Genomic DNA, 17,520 nt, shown 5'->3' on the forward strand with positions numbered 1-17,520 from the left:
CACCCAGAAGGCTTAGTGCATAAAACAACATAGAAAATCAACCTTTATTATGGGAAGTGGATTGTTTGTAGTGGCGGGAGGAGATAAGCGTGACTCAGCCAATTAACATAACTATCATAAGGGTGAAGTTACAAAAGGTTCCACAACACATTAAGTTCTTATGACAAAATACTCATAAGATAAAAGTGGGACTAATACGGTGAGTGGATTAGCTCCTCCAAACCTATTCAAAAGGCAGCTAACAAAAATGGGAATAACAGTTTAAGAGAATTAAGCCCATATTCTTTAAACGTATCGGCACCCCAGTTTGCCTCTTTGAAAAGCCTCTCGTGGAAGTTGCTGGGATTTTCATGGTTTGTTTTGTGATCCTGGTAATAGTTCTATACAACTTCTGCACTATGAACGGGAAAATTACCCATGAAAACCCAGTTAATTTTCTCTGTGAACTTAGAAAATAGTAATGGAAGCCTGATACGTATAAGAATATGGACTTAAGACTCGTGTTATCAACCACTTCAGGCTCCCATTACGACTATTTTCAAAGGCCACAGAGAAGATATGTCTGGTTGTCGTGAGTTTCTTTTTCCCGTTCATGGCGTAGAATCCTTCCAAAACTACTGCTAGGGTCACAAAACCACCCATGGAAACCTGTACAACTTCTGTGTGAGCCCTTTTAAATAGATGTACTGAAGCCTCGAAGAGCTTATATGGACCTTAGCCCCTCAAACCCTACTCGAAAGGTTAACCCTAGAACAGTAAGCCTCAGAGCATCCGTTTCTTCTGTTGCCGCTCCATGCACAGCTGTGGGTTGACGGTGACCTCCGGCATGACCCCAAGAGTGTCGGTGAAGTCCAGTGTCAAGTCCCTTCCGGTCAGGGCCTGGAGGTGAGCGTTGGACCGGGGCAGGAACTCCATGTGTCCGATGTCTCTACACCCGGCCTGAGGGATGAATGGACTTGGGTTAGTCTTGCAGAGGAAAGTAGGATGCCTGGAACTAGGGCCTGAGGGATGACTACTCTTTTAACCCTTTCCATCCGTGACGCAGACGTTGGCGTCACAGTATGGAAAGGGTCAAGAGGAAATGGAAGAGGATTAATCCTCTTCTCAATCCTCCTCTAAATTCCTCTTAATCCTCTTCCATTTCCTCTGAAGAGGTTTAGAAGAGGACTAACCCTTTCCATACTGTGACACCGTCGGACGCTGACGTCGGCGTTGCCGGAGTGAAGGGGTTAATGCAATGAGGGACATATGGCGATTGAAACTAGGCAGAGGTTAAGTTGGGGTGATAAGCTGCAGCTACAGATATTAATGTAACTCATTCCGTCAAACAGAGAGCAATCAGAGAATTTAGGATGACTGAAATTAGGTAATTTATGGGCACTAGGTGCACCCAGCCTGAGGGATGAATTAGACGATATAAGTACTGGTGAAGCCTTTATTGAGGGTATTAAATAGGGCCAATGTGAATAAGATGAACACAGGCCATGTGCAGCTATAGCATATGGACCCGGACTTTACCATTACCACTTGAGTACATTAGTCGTATTCCTATTTTTATAATTAGGTAGTAGTAGTAGTAGTATAAAAGACAAAACAGGTAGAGAGGAAGGAGTACAGCCATCTTTACTCACTGCTGCTCTCTCGTGCTTGGCGTGGAGCGAAAAGCCGATGCCGAAGGCCCTACTGGCTGAAGAGAGCCTCTGCTCCTCCTGCCGCTTGTAGTAGGTGCGCTCAGACTCCTCCAGGGGGTGTGCGGAGGTAGTGGTGGGGGCGCGGCGCAGCATGCCCAGCTCAGAGCCGTAGTCGCTCTCCTGGGCACTGGCGGCCTTGAAGGGGCAGTTCATGGGCAGCGACTGGGGGAGGAAGGCCGTGGGGTGACTGGGGGAAGGTGTGGAGTGACTGGGGGAGGGTGTGGGGTGGCAGAGGTGACTGGGGAGGGTGTGGGGGAGATGTGTGTGTGAATTCTTGACTGACGAGGGGAAAACTGGGTGAGGAGTGTTAGATAACTGGAAGAAGTGTGTTGGTGTGTAAAATGTGCTGGCATAAAGCACCTGTTCACCACCACAGCTAACATCCAAAAGGTGTGCTCACACCCTTACTGATGGGGGGCTTAGCTGCCTCAATTCCCCTTTCGGGCAATAAGACTTGTAAAGATATATGTAGCCTTGTGATCAGGGGCTCTGCCTCCTCAACCCCCAATAGTCCCTAAAAGACACATGAATAATGTGAACCTCCTGGCAGGGGGGAGGAGGGGGGCTTCGACCCCTTGACCCTTGTGTTCCCACATACCATTGCATTGGACACTGGTTATAGTTCTTACTCATTTTCACAGCAAATGGGCTCCGAAATCAGTTGAGATTTCTAAAAAAAAAAACTATCAAACAGCAGGAAAACAACAAAGATAGGAAGCGAGCACACTGGAAACACACGGCGGCAAACGTGTGTGTGTGTGTGTGTGTGCAGGCACCCAACCATTGCAATGCCCCAACACACCTCCACTGGCTGCAATTACACCCCCCACGGCGGCCCTGGCACTCCCCGGGCCGCCACTGCCTACTACTATCAGCCACAATGTTAACACACAGCCCGTACACTCACCATGGTGGGAGACACAGGCGTTGGTGTGGTGTGGTAGTGACGAGCGGGGCCGCTGGTGTGTCTTCTGCCGCTGCTCGATTCCGCCTCGTCAGTGTGTGTGTGTGTGTGTGCCCGCCCGATTTGATTTTAATGGTTTTGTGTTCTATTTTCACTTATTTCTACTTGTTCATCATGTTTTAGCCTTCCCAGGTGTTGATTGTAGTACATGTAGCCTTAATTATTTCGCATCTACTTCTCTAGTGTAATTTTTGTTCCACATTGATCAAATTCGCGTGTTTTAGCAGCATAACTATATATGTAAAGATGGGAACTTTATCATAAATCACCATTAGGAGTGCATAAACCCACTTAAACCATCATAAAACTATAAAGCAACATGTATGAAGGCGGGAAGTAACTTTTGGCCCAGTTTAACTTAAAAAAAAAGTACTCAGAAATAGATTTGAACCTTGACTATTCACTACACGGTTTAATCAACTCACTCCCATCATGTATTTCACCTTAGATAAGCATTTTAAAGATAAATAAACCCATTTAAACCAGTGGAATACGTGAAACACATACCTACATAACTAAACCTTCAATACTCCTAATATACGGCTTAAACCAGCTAAACCACCTCACTAAAGCCATGTATATTCTCATAGTTAAGGACTTTAAGGGAAAATAAACCAACTTAAACCAATATTCAACGAGAAACTTTAAAACAAACGAGGAGAACATTATAAACCTTGCCAGCCACATATCTAAGGGTTTATCCCTCTCCCTTAATATGTAAAACGCTTTATATCATCAGTTTAAGAAGAAATGAACCAAATAAAACCAATATAAAACGAGAAAACAGCTTAAAACAGGCGAGGGAGAACATTATAAACCTTAACAACCGAATATACGGCTTAAACCAGCTAAACCACAGCTCCTAAACCATGTGGATCTCTACATATACGCACTTAAAGGCGAGATAAACCAAATAAAACTGAAATAAAACGAGAAAACAGCTTAAAACAGGCGAGGGAGAAACTTCTGCGAGGGACAGTGAGGAGAGGAGCAACTCTGAGGTCCTTCTTCCTGGCTCCCACGTTACCGTCATTTTTACCTATTTCCTCCCCCTCCCGCAGGTGTGATGGAGACAGGTGGCACTAATGGGAGTATATTTGGCCAGGTAAGGACTCAGGGGTGTCTAGAGGGCCGGGAAACATGTGTGAGCTAAGATATATAAGGGTTCAATGGGGACTCTTATTTACGCTTATTTGGGTCCTTTTCGGGTCCTATTTTGGGGTCTTGTGGGTGTTTTCAGGTGTGTTTTTGTGGGTTTTATTAACTGGGTCATGTCTGGGGCTTGTGTGGTGGGTATAGAAAGCAAAATGGGTGTTATCAATGTGTTCCTGAAGGTGTCTTATTTAGAGCCTTCCTGCCATTTATTTGTGCTTTTCGTTATTTATTTTACCTCACAGTGCCGTTAAAATATTTGCCATAACCTCCTGTCCATGAATTTACTCGATATTATTCCTATTACAACCATAAGAGAGAGTATTTATGGCTGCCTGAGGGTATTGTATTTAAGGGCTTCCTGACATGTATTTTTGCCTACAGTTGTTTATTTTACATCACAGTGCTGTTAAAATATTTCCTATAACCTTATATGTGTGAATTTACCCGATATTTCTTCTGTAGCAGCCATAAGAGGGAATATCTATGGCTGTCACTGAGTACTATATTTAATGGCTTCCTGGGATGTATTTTTGCTCATAGTTATTCATTTTACATCACAGGGGTGTTAGAATATTTACCATAACCTCTTGTGTATAAGTTTACCCGATATTTTTTTCCATAAGAGCCATAACAGGGGATATCTATGGCTCACCCGGTCAGCCTGAGAGTATCATACTTATCAGCTTCCTGGGAAATATTTGCACTTTTCACTGTTTATTTTACATCACATAGCTGTCAAAATATTTGGTATCATCTGCTGGGTGTGAATCTGTGTAATTTTTCCCCCATAGGACACAAACCAGGTAAAATCTTTCCTGTTAAATGGCCGAGTCAGGGTGTGATACTTAACGGCTTTCCGAGAGGTACTTTTACTTTGCGTCGTTTATTCTACCTCACAACACTGTCAGAATATTCAACATGATCCCTTGCCCATAAAATTCTGTGAGGTTTTCTGAGTCAAACCAAGTGAAATTTTTCCTGTCAAATATGGCCGACTAAGGATGTCCCATGTCAAGGGTTTTACAGAAGGTATTATATACTTTCCATTATTTATTTTAACTTACAACACTGTCAGAATATTCAGGATAACCCCTTAGCCATAAACTTCTGTGGTATTTTCTATGAGTGAGTCAAACTGGCCAAAACTTTTCTTGTCAAATTGCCGATTAAGGATGTCCCATGTTAAGGCTTTTCGGAAGGTGTTTATACTTTTCCTCATTAGTTTTACTTCACAACACTGTCAGAATATGCAGGATAACCCATTAGCCATAAACTTCTGTGATATTTTCCGTGAGCGAGTGAAACCATGCAAACCTTTTTTTGTCAAATGTCCGATTAAGGACGTTATATATATTGATGCATTTCAGGAGGTCATTTATTTTACCTCACAACACTCAGAATTTTCACCATAGCCTCTAAACCATACAACTCTGTGATAATTTCTGTGAGCGAGTCAAACCAGGCATAATTTTTCTCTTTCTTGTTCAGGCTTCCCAGGGCATGTTTATACCTTATTTATTTTACCTCACAACATGCAGAATATTTACCATAACCTATTGACCATAAAATTCTGTGATAGTTTCTGTGAGCAAGTCAAACCAGTCAAATTTTTTCTTGTTCTTGTTCAGGTTTTCCAGGGCGTGGTTATACTTTGTTGTTTATTTTACCTCATAGCACTCAGAATATTTATCATAACCTATTGACCATAAAATTCTGTGATAGTTTCTGTGAGCGAGTCAAACCAGTCAAATTTTTTCTTGTTCTTGTTCAGGTTTTCCAGGGCGTGGTTACACTTTGTTTACTTTACCTCACAACACTGTCACAATATTTACTATAACTTCTTGACCATGAAACTCTGTGATATTTTCTGTGAGCGAGTCAAACCAGTCAAATTTTTTCTTGTTCCTGTTCAGGTTTTCCAGGGCATAGTAATACATTGTTTATTTTGCCTCACAACACTGTCACAATATTTACTATAACCTCTTGACTGTAAAATTCTGTGATACTTTCTGTGAGCGAGTCAAACCAGGCATAATTTTTCTCTTTCTTGTTCAGGCCTCCCAGGGTGAATTTATACCTTGTTTATTTTACCTCACAACACTCAGAATATTTACCTTAACCTATTGACCGTAAAATTCTGTGATAGTTTCTTTGAGCGAGTCTAACCAGGCATAATTTTTCTCTTTCTTGTTCAGGCTTCCCAGGGTGTGTTTATACCATGTTTATTTTACCTCACAACACTCAGAATATTTACCTTAACCTATTGACCGTAAAATTCTGTGATAGTTTCTGTGAGCGAGTCAAACCAGTTAAAATTTTTCTTGTCCTTGGTCAGTCTCTCTAGTGGGTGTTATACTTTGTTGTTTATTTTACCTCACAACACTGTCACAATATTTACCATAACCTCTTGACCATTAAACTCTGTGATATTTTCTGAGCGAGTCAGACCAGTCAAATTTTTTCTTGTTCTTGTTCAGGTTTTCCAGGGCGTGGTTATACTTTATTTACTTTACCTCGCAACACTGTCACAATATTTGCCGCAACCTCTTGACCATAAAATTCTGTGTCTTATCTTGTCTTGTCATAAGTTTAGGGGATTCAATAACCACAATTGTCTTGGTAGTCCCCCGCCCCTTCGCTATGTTCCAGAAACCCACTGATTACACCCATTTTGATTTTTATACCCATCACACAAACCCCAGATAAGACCCAATTAATAAACCCAGAAAACGACACCGGAAAACGCAAAAAATTACAAAATAGTTCAGCTGGTGAGGGAGCGAGTTACTCTAACAAAAACTCAAAACGTAGCTCAGAGTAAACGGGTGAAGTGAATTAGTTTGATTGGGGGTAGATATTTTGACCATCACCCGTCACCCAAAATATACCCTTGCATCGCCCGTTAGTTATTTTGTTTGCTTGTGATGAGGCGAGTTACTTACAAAACCCCTGAAACTTAGCTCAGTGCATACGGGTGACGTGAATTAGTCTGTTATGGGGATAAATGTTTTGATTGTTAGACGTCACTCAAAATATCCCCTTCCATCACCCATTAGTTAGTTTATTTGCTTGTAATAAGACGATTAACCCCAAAAAACCTGAAACTTAGCCTAGAGTGAATGGATGACGTGAATTAGTTTGTTATGGGGGTAAATATTTGATTATTAGATGTTACCCAAGATATCCCCTTCAATTACCCGTTAGTAAGTTTATTTGCTTGTACTGAGGCGAGTTACTAACCAAAACCCGAAACTTAGCTCAGAGCGAATGAGTGACGTGAATTAGTTTGTTATGAAGGTAAATATGTTTTCAGTATTAGACGTCACTCAAAAAATTCTCTTCCATCAACTGTTATTTATTTTATTTACATGTGATGGGAGGATTAACTTATGGAAACTTGAAACGTACATCAGAGTGAATGGATGACGTGAATCAGTTTGTTCTGATACACTAATGTTTATATCTTATTCCACCTCAGACGCAGTTTACTGGGGAGGAGCAGTCAGCCATCCAGAATGTCCTGCAGCAGAAGCTCGGGGCGGCCTTCATCAGCCAGCGCAGTGGGCCGGGGGGGCAGCGGCTGGCCTACATCGAGGGCTGGAGGATCATCAGTCTGGCCAACGAGATCTTCGGATTTAACGGCTGGAGTCATTCCGTCACCGACCAGACCATTGGTGAGATTAAGGGGTTGGGTATTAGTGTGCTAGGGAGTTAGTGTTAGTAATAGTGTGTGTGTGTGTGTGTGTGTGTGTGTGTAAGTCTTTGTTCTGTGTTTTTTCCTTTCTTTCTTTCTTTCTTTATCTTTTATATCATTGGAAACAGGTCAAGGGCATAACAAACAATAAACAAAAGCCCTGCCAAGTTCTCCTCCAGTAAAAAGAGTAAAGAATGAGCGGTTAGAATAGAGGTCAATCCTTATGTATTGTTGTTATACATATCTGGTTATATTATCTTTTCTTTGGGTTCTACCTCCGCAGCCACTCACTCACTGATCAGACCATTGGTAGGGTTAAGGGGTTGGGTGTTGGTGTAGAGAATCAAGGTAATTACTACAGGGAGTCCTTATTAGAAGTATGCTTGTGATATAATTATACTCATTTACACTTATTTATTTATACTCCATATGCAATTTTAGGGTGGTAGTAAAGGTATATAGCACAGTACCTTGTTATTATTCCTCTTTTGCATTATATTAACCTGGTAGCTGCGACGGGCCAAATTTGCAGCTTTACCGTGTAGCAGCGACGGGCCAAATTTGTGCCATGATTTAAACCCCCCAAAATAGACGATACATAAACTGATCACAAATGCTTTGATATATATTATGAAATGGTTTGTGTGAGTGATGATTTTTTCTCATTTTTCTCGCTTAGAGGGGCCATTAAGAAACATGATCCCCGCTGCTACCGGGTTAACCTTCATTCCATAACATTATCTTGGCAAACACTTTTTTTCTTTTCCAGAGAGATTCCATTTAAAATACATGATAATTACACCTCCACTACAGATTTAATCACCATTCTTTCTTGTTAGGTTATCCACTTAACAAATAGATTTTATAATCACCATAATAAACACTAATTTCTATTTTTCAGAGAGATTTCATATGAAGTTAAGGTCAAAATGCATTATAATTTCACCTTTTACACTTTCATCATAATCACACTTCCATCACAGCTTTGACCTCATTTACGTCGCGCTATCCACCCTCACACAGACTTTGTTGACCACTACAATGGACGCTACTACGTGGGTGTGAGCGCCAAGGTTCGTGTGCAGCTCAAGGATGGAGTGTTTCATGAGGACATCGGCTACGGCGTGTGTGAGGGGATGAAGAGCAAAGCCTTGTCCCTGGAGAAGGCTCGGAAGGTTAGGACATGTGCTTGTATTGTTTTTGCATACATTAATGTTTGTGGGGCATAGGCTATGGTGTGTGTGAGGGCATGAAGAGTAAAGCCTTGTCCCTGGAGAAGGCTCGGAAGGTTGGGACATGTAGTTGTATTGTTTTTTCATTCACTAAGTTTTCATATGATTTAAAATGGGTTGTGTTTGTGGGGCATTGGCTGCAGTGTGTGTGAGGCATGAAGAGCAAAGCCTTGTCCCTGGAGAAGGCTCGGAAGGTTAGGACATGTGCCTGTATTTGCTTTTCATTCATTCATTAAGTTTTCATATGATTTAAAATAGGTTGTGTTTGTGGGGCATTGGCTATGGTGTGTATGAGGGTGTGAAGAGTAAAGCCTTGTTCCTGGAGAAGGCTCGGAAGGTTAGGACATGTGCCTGTATTTGCTTTTCATTCATTCATTAAGTTTTCATATGATTTAAAATAGGTTGTGTTTGTGGGGCATTGGCTATGGTGTGTGTGAGGCATGAAGAGCAAAGCCTTGTCCCTGGAGAAGGCTCGGAAGGTTAGGGCATTTGCTTGTATTATTTTTCCATTCATTCATTAAGTTTTCATATGATTTAAAATAGGTTGTGTTTGTGGGGCATTGGCTATGGTGTGTGTGAAGGGATGAAGAGCAAAGCCTTGTCCCTGGAGAAAGCTCGAAAGGTTAGGACATGTGGTTGTATTGGTTTTCATTCATTCATAAAATTTTCATATGATTTAAAATAGGTTGTGTTCTGGGGCATAGGCTATGATGTGTGTGAGGGCATGAAGAGCAAAGCCTTGTCCCTGAAGAAGGCTCGGAAGATTAGGACATTTGCATTTATTTATACGTGTACTTGGAAACTGATATATAGCCTGACTCAGCTATGAAGTCCAGTTGGGCATGGCCTGCTTGGGGAGTTCTGTGGACATAGCGCTGATGAATCTTATTTAATGTACACAGAATATTTGATACACAATTTTAAATAGTACGTAGGTGACATGTGAGAGAGTGATTTGTTGGGGTTGATGTGGCAGCACTGTGATAGGTTCAGGCCACACCCAAATGGATTTCATACTCACATTGGACTATAGAAATGTGTCCCCAATTACCCCAGTCATCATTATCCCACTAGACCCACCACCCCACACATGCACCCATTACCCCAAGCAATATTACACAATCACACCCACTTTGCGGCACCTCATACAGGAAGCAGCAACAGACGGCATGAAGCGCGCCCTGAAGAGCTTCGGACACGCCATGGGGAACTGCCTCAACGATAAGAATTACATCCGCTTCATTGGCAAGGCCCCAGCTCCACCCCCGGCCCCCCTATGCCAGTCAGACCTCTTGGAGTCGAACACCACGTCAGGTCTGGCCCAGCTGCGTCGGCGCGTCTTGGAGGAAGGCAAACAGAAGGTGAGGAAGGGGTGTGGGTGTGGGCAGCTGAGGGTGTGAATTATCTATGTCTGTCTGTCTGTATATATCTATGTATCTTCTATATGCCTCTGTCTATTCATCTGGTGTGAAAAGAAAACAAAAAACTTCATAAACACCATTTATGAAACTGATGGAGGATTTTACACCGAAACAAACAAAAAATTACCGCAACAAACTTTAGCAACACGTCATATTAATCCTCATTTAGTTACCATCTCCAACACCCTCTTTCCTCTTATCCTCCCTTTCCCCTCTTTCTCTCCCTCTCTCCTCTTACACCCTCCATTCTTACTCTCTTCCCTCTTTCCCTTCTTCTCCCCTCTTTCCCTCTCTGTACATTTTTTCATTCAATTTCAGAAACGTCATGAAAACCAACGTATGTCGATCTCAGAGCCAAAGGCGAGCACCAGCACAGACATCAACCCAGGAATGAACCAGTGGAGCATAGGAGACAGGACACCCAGCATGAAGGTACCAAAGAGAGAGACGGCAACTCCCCCTAGAACCACCACCACCACTACTACCACCACCAACACCACCACAAGCACCACACACTCGACGAACAAACCAGCCGTGAATGCCAACCCAGGGAGCAACCTTAGCAACCTCGGCAGCTTAAGCAAACCGGAAACGTCCTCGGTACCAGGAAAGACCGATTGTGGGATGGTGACTTGGCCCCCACCAGCTCCTAGGCCACCACCAACATCCTTAGACAAAAAAACAGGCATGGAGTCATCTGTAGGAGCCCCCACAGAGTCCTCATCCGTGAAGAAGCCGAGTAATCTATCGACGGAAGACCCTACGATTTTGGAATGTGAGAATCTGTTACTAGGCGACAAGGACCCATTTTCTGAAGGCGATTTGGGTGACATTCCCGCTGAGACGTTGATCCAGGCAGAGGCTCAAGCAAACTCTGACAAGTCTTTCCTTCCTCCTCTTCCTCCTCCTCCTCTTGCTCCTCCTATACCCCTCCCTCCTCCTCCTCCTCCTCCTCCTGCTCCCTCTTCTTCTGGTCTCTCTGCGCCTCAACCACAAGTCGCCGATATCAAGAAACAGGATGAGAATGAAAGGGAACCGTCACCAAATTCCTTCATCGGATTCACGGCAGAGATGATCAACGTGTCGCCAAATGCCAAGATCTTCAACTCACGATTCAAGGACAACCGGCAGGAGAGGAAGAGACGGCAGCAGGAGAAGCAGAAGGAGTACAGGATGAAGATGATGAAGAAGAAGAACAGTAATGCGGCAGAGTCCCCCTCAGCGCACTTCGCTAACCTGAACGACTCGACGGAGAATGACATCTTGTGGGACGACGAGAACCTGGTGGCTGAGGGTGAGTCTTGGCAGTGTTACCAGTCAAAAAATATCCCTTACATCTTTCTTTTTCTCCTTCTTCATCTTCTTTATTTAATGTCCTTATTTTCTCGTATGGGGTTGAGGGTGAGTCTTGGCAGTGTTACCAGTCAAAAAATATCCCTTACATCTTTCTTTTTCTCCTTCTTCTTCTTCTTCTTCTTCTATATTTAATGTCCTTATTTTCTCGTATGGGGTTGGATGAGTTGATGATGACCTTATCTCTTAAATAACTTGAAACCTGGTTGCTGAGGCTGAGTCTTGGCAGTGTTACCAGTCAAAAAATATCCCTTACATCATTCCTTTTCTCCTTCTTCTTCTTCTTTATTTAATGTCCTTATTTTCTCGTATGGGGTTGGATGAGTTGACCTTATCTCTTAAATAATTTGAAACCTGGTTGCTGAGGGTGAGTCTTGGCAGTGTTACCAGTCAAAAAATATCCCTTACATCTTTCCTTTTCTTCTTTTTCTTCGCTGATGACCTGATCCCTTATATAATCTGAACCCTGGTGGCTGAGGGTGTCAAAAAATATCCCTTACATGACCTGGATTTTAATTTGACAGCCATGAGCACTTAATTACCAGTCAGGCAGTATTACCAGTCAAAAACTAGACCAATTTTCATGAATTAACTAACTAATTAATGAGGAGCATATGCCAGAAGGTGCATCACTTCACTCACCCACCAACTTCACCCCAGACAGTCAAGCCGGGTAAGCCTCCACGCAGCTGCCTTTCCTATTTTAAGCCCCTTTAGAGATTATACGCCTCTGTGGTCTAGTGGTCAGCATGCCTGGCTACTACTCTGTTGGCCCGGGCAGTCGGCGTACAGCTCACCCGGCTATTCATCCTCCCTCTTGGGCTGGTCAATAAATGGGTAACTGGGGAAACCTGGGGAAGGTAAACTGTGGTAACCTGGATGTCACTGGCCCTGTGTCTCGGGTTAATGGGCTCCCTCCCACCACAGGCTCAAGGTCCAATTCGACGAAGATGAGCACTGAGGCCTTGTGCAGCTATAGTGTATGCCCTCAACTTTACCTTTACCTTTAGAGATTGTTCAGTTTCCCCTGCCATGAGTTATGTGGGCATCCCCTTGTCTCCCCCACTCATGGTTATTGATAATTTATGAGTTCCAGGAGTTGCAGAGAAATCTTTGTACTTTTTAGGGCGACCACAGAAATGTTTAACCCCTGCAGTAGTTGAGGACTGTGTAATATTAACTAAACTAATTTTTTCACTGATATCGTATGAATTCCAGAGGACCCATCTTTACCCGGTAGCAGCAACGGGCCAAATTTGTGGCTTTACTGTGTAGCAGCGACAGGCCAATATAACCCTCCAAAATAGATGATGCATAAACTTATTACAAATGCGTTAATATTTATTATGAAATGGTTTGCGTGAGTGATGATTTTTTCTCGTTTTTCTCGCTTAACCCTTACATTACGGCGATCGTATATATAAGTGAGCTACCACACGCCCCACCCATACGGGGATCATATATATAATCATTACATTCTACGCTCCCTACGTTTCAAATATACCGCCAGTTCTTGACTCAGAAAAGTGGTGGAGGCATCTGGCATCCGTACACACTCTCATTCGTCTCAGCGTGCGCCCTGCTGAAGGCCACAGATCATTTTCCACTTTTGTTCGGAATACATCTGTCATGTCTCGTGACGCATCAAGCAGTTCCTCTGCTCCGGGCGGAAGTAGAGCGCGGGCGAATCAAAGTGACAGTGACTCTGATGACTGCTATGGTAGTGACATTGACAGAGGAGGGAGGAGCAAGTAAGGGAGGGGGAGAGAGAGAGAGAGAGAGAGAGAGAGAGAGAGAGAGAGAGAGAGAGATAGATATATATATATATATATATATATATATATATATATATGCTTCCACGCAACACGTCACGGCCATGAGAAAATGAGCAATATTTTCGGCTGTCATAACTTTTTTATTATTATTAGGAGAGAAGTTTTATTACACCACCATATATACTAGATGAATATACAATTATTGCAAAGAAGAAAGACACCATTTCCACCTCTTAAATGTCTAAATTTTCCCCGTGCACAGCATCCAGAGAAATATATCGCCACCCGTACTCTAAGGGTTAGAGGGGCCTTTAAGAAACATGATCCCCGCAGCTACCGGGTTAAAGACGACCCATTTTTTTTACTTTCCAGGGACTTCAGAAATGTATAAGCTCTGTAAAAGTTCAGGAATTTACACTGAAGCAAACATAATAATTGCCATAACAAACTTTAACAACACTTCAGATTAATCCTCATATTATTACCCTTTCCATTAGACCATTACCCTCTTCTTAATATCTCTGTACAGTTTTCCATTCAGTTTCAGAGTCATCTTGAAAACATATACACAACTAAACTAATCTCCACTGATGTATTGATTCCAGATGACCCGAGCTTCTGGGCCCAACTGATGACCCAGCAGCTTATTGAGGCACAAGAGGAGGCCCAGATGACTGAATCCTTTGCCTTCTCTCTCGGCCTGACCCCCTCACGCACCAAGGAGCGCTTCGAAAACCAGCAGTCGAACATATGCCAAGTGGGACGTGCCTCCTCCTCCGCTGCCTTTGCCATGTCAAGTGCTTCGGTTAACAAGGGTGTGTGCGGTAAGCCGGTCAACATCCCCACACGGCAAAACGTGTCCAAGAACGGTAAATCGCTCTACGGTAGACAGGTTAATGGCACAAATGGCAAGTCCAGCCCGGGCGTGAGTCAGTACGGCAAGTTTGCGTCGCCACACACACACAGGCCTTTACTGACGGACTACGCGCATGTGAAGGTTGAGCAGGATATGAGTGGGGTCGGTGCAGGGGGTGTGGGGTTTGGTGACGGAACGGAGGATGGCTTGCTCTGGCGGTCCCCTCGTGTCAATAAGGGAAACACACACAAATATGAAGACTTTAGCGTTCAAATGTCGCGGAGTAATGGATTTGTTGACGGCAGGAAGAGCCCATTGTTCCCACAAAAGAAAAGGAGAATGGATGACACTGTGTAGGAACCTAGCAGTAGTATATTGATATTTTGTACAGTAGGATGAGAAATAAGGAATTGAATAGTGTGTTCGTAAAGCATCGGAAGAGTCCAGTATTCTCTAGCAAGAAGAGTGGAATGGACGACACAGTGTAGGAACCTGAGAGTAAATACATTGACTTTGGTACAGGAAGATCAAAATAATAAAGGATTGAATAAGTGGTGTGTCCAAAAAATCCATAAGAGGAGAATTGATGATCCAGTATAAGGTTGTAACTATATTATATTTTTTGTACAGTAGGATCCTAAACAATAAGGAATTGAAAATCACGCCCGATAATTATTGCATCGGAAAAGTTCATAATTCCCTAACAAAAACAAAAACAAAAAAATGAACGACAGTAAAAGAACTTAACAGAACATTGATTTTTGTACAGTAGCATCCTGAAAAATAAGGAATTAAAGACCACGCCCGATAATTATTGCATCGGAAAAGTCAATTATTCCCTAACAAGAAGAGGAGAATGGGCGAGACAGTATAAGGATCTAACTACCTTGATTCTTTGTACAGTAGGATCCAAAGAGGAATTGAAGAGTGCAACTTATAATTAGCCCACCGAAGGAGCTCATTATTCCCCTGACAAGAAGAGGAGAGAAGAGAAAAGAAGAGAGAAGAAGAGAAGAAAAAATGGAGCGCAGAATAAGAATGTAACTATATTGATTTTTGTACAGTGGGAATGTAAATTATAAGGAGTTCAATTGTGTATCTTGCTAGTTGTGTCGAGAGAGTTGATTTTATCTCTCTAAGAAAACAGGGAATGGACAACAGTATTGGAACGTAACTGTATCGATTTTTTATACAGTAGAATACGACATGATGAGGAATTCAGTAATGTGATTTGTTAGTTGTGTGAGGTACAAATTATTCGACCAAAAATTATCTAGTAGGCGGAAAGTTCTCGGATTGTGGAACCGATTAATTTAAAAAGATGAAAGTCAAAGAGGAATTGATAAGTCGCAGCCTGGTAGTTTGCATTCATATCCATAAGCTCATTTGTTTGCCATGTTTCTGTGTTCATGTTATTATTTTTATCATCATTATTATTATTATTATTTTATTATTTTTTTTTTTTTTCTCATCGCTGCAGTTAAAAGGAAGTTACTTTCGACTTCAAGGGCCGTATTGTAAGTCGAATCCGGGAAGTTCAGGTCCCTACAGAGATTAGGATACATAACATTGTAGGGACCCAAAACTTCTTGGATTCGACTTGTGATACGGCCTCTAAACTGAACTCTGTAGGGACCCAAAACTTCTCGGATTCGACTTGTAATACAACCCAAAATGTAGACGTTTGTGGAAAATTTAACTTGAACAAAATAAAGAATAGATGAAAAATAGATAAGCTCATCTCAAAAAGAATATACAGGAAAAGTTAGTTATTTGGAATTTATTTAGTCTGAAAATTTGGATACGTAGAAAGTATGAATTTCTTAAAACACCTTTCATCCTAGTTTATATATCTATTATTATCATTTCTTTTATTTCTGTTATTATCTCATTTATTCCGAGTTGATTTAGTCTGGAAATTTAAATACATAGCCAGTAGGATTTTTTGAAATACAGGAAACCATTAGTAAAAAACCCATTTATTCTAGTTTACATTTATTTCTATTATTGTCTTATTTATCATTTTTCTATTCCATTATTTTTTTCTATACATATCTTGGACAATTCACAAAACACCATTATTAAAAAAAGCATATTAGTTTATATTTATTTCTATTATTATCATTTTTGTAATTTTTCTGTTTTATTTTATTTCATTTATTTATTTATTTGATTTTTTTGTATGCATATCCTTGACAATTCATATAGCATCATTTTATACATGCATTGGAATAATTTAATCCCATTCTTCATTAAACTTCAAGCTGTGAACACCAAACATTTATTAGTAAGCGTTATCATTCAGTCTTGTTTACCAGCACACTGGTATGCTAATAGTCATGAGTACATAATCCCCTTAAGCTTATTATACAACTTCAATTCAGCTCTCTTATTTATCACTGAAACTTATTGTCAAGCCTTTTTTCTCTGGTTTAAAGTGCTAATGTGACAGAGATGAACGCTAAGGCCTTGAGTATATGTTTTAAGCTTACACAGTACCAACTCAAGTCTTCTTAAGCTTGTGTAACTTATTGAAGCTTATTGTTAAGTCATATTTCTGGTTTTAAGTACTAATGTGACAGAGATGAACACTGAGGCACTGAGTACATTTTTTTTAGCTTAGTACAACTTCAACTCAACTCTTCCTAAGGTTGTGTAACTTATTGAAGCTTACTGTCACATAAGTCCTCTCTGATTTCAAGTGCCAGTGTGACGGAGATGAGCGCTGAGGCCTTGAGTACATTATCTTTTAAGTTTAATATACAATGTCAACTCAATCCTCTTATTTGTCATTGAAGCATATTGTGATGTGTCCCCTCGGAGGCCTCGTACAGGAGTGGCTGACTATGTTTGGTGATGAAATACAGTCTGAATACATGTTGCCTCTTTTTTATTTACTTATTCATTTTTAGTAACAGGAAACAGGTTAAGGGATGAATATAACCAGTAACGAGTCTATCATATTCCTCCTTCGTAATTTAGAGAAGAATATTTAACGTTACTAGTTGTGGTTTGATTTGTCACGGTGATATAGCTTTTCTTTCATTCAGTTATATATTTTCAGTATATGAGAGACCGGCTACGGGATGAATAAAATCAATACTAATACTAATAATACCGTAATAGTAATAATAATAAATATGTCGTTCCTACACAAATATACACAGTTAATTTTGGTTAGTGTTATGATGAATAGTTTTTTTTATTTAGTTATTCATTTTTAGTATATAGAAGTCAGAAGAAGAGCTAAATAATATCAATAAAGGAATCTAAATATATCATACCTGCACATATAGATAAGAAGAAAGGTTGAAGAAAAACAGCCCAGCCAAAAAAAAAAAAAAAAAAAAAGTGAGGATACCAAGAAGAGAGGAACAGG

General features: G+C 41.3%; 2 protein-coding genes across 3 annotated transcripts; one reads left to right on the top strand and one right to left on the bottom strand.

The window, feature by feature from the left end:
* Positions 1–32: 32 nt before the first annotated feature.
* On the bottom strand, positions 33–2,759 carry LOC126994544 (uncharacterized). Its single transcript, XM_050853877.1, has 3 exons — positions 2,599–2,759; positions 1,632–1,853; positions 33–939 (listed from the first exon to the last, which is right to left on the bottom strand). The coding sequence occupies exons 1-3, from the start codon at positions 2,599–2,601 to the stop codon at positions 763–765; spliced, it is 402 nt and encodes a 133-aa protein (XP_050709834.1). The 5' UTR covers positions 2,602–2,759; the 3' UTR covers positions 33–762.
* Positions 2,760–3,593: 834 nt separating this feature from the next.
* LOC126994524 (transcription initiation factor TFIID subunit 12-like) lies at positions 3,594–17,022 on the top strand. 2 transcript variants are annotated; one of them, XM_050853845.1, is made up of 6 exons: positions 3,594–3,760; positions 7,289–7,484; positions 8,528–8,679; positions 9,888–10,097; positions 10,476–11,451; positions 13,891–17,022. In XM_050853845.1, the coding sequence occupies exons 1-6, from the start codon at positions 3,722–3,724 to the stop codon at positions 14,496–14,498; spliced, it is 2,181 nt and encodes a 726-aa protein (XP_050709802.1). In that variant the 5' UTR covers positions 3,594–3,721; the 3' UTR covers positions 14,499–17,022. The 2 variants fall into 2 exon arrangements, with proteins under 2 accessions (XP_050709802.1, XP_050709810.1); XM_050853853.1 differs by lacking the exons at positions 3,594–3,760; positions 7,289–7,484; positions 8,528–8,679 and adding an exon at positions 8,748–8,792.
* Positions 17,023–17,520: the final 498 nt, after the last annotated feature.

This window comes from Eriocheir sinensis, chromosome 7 (assembly GCF_024679095.1).
Source record: "Eriocheir sinensis breed Jianghai 21 chromosome 7, ASM2467909v1, whole genome shotgun sequence".
Lineage (NCBI taxonomy): Eukaryota > Metazoa > Arthropoda > Malacostraca > Decapoda > Varunidae > Eriocheir > Eriocheir sinensis.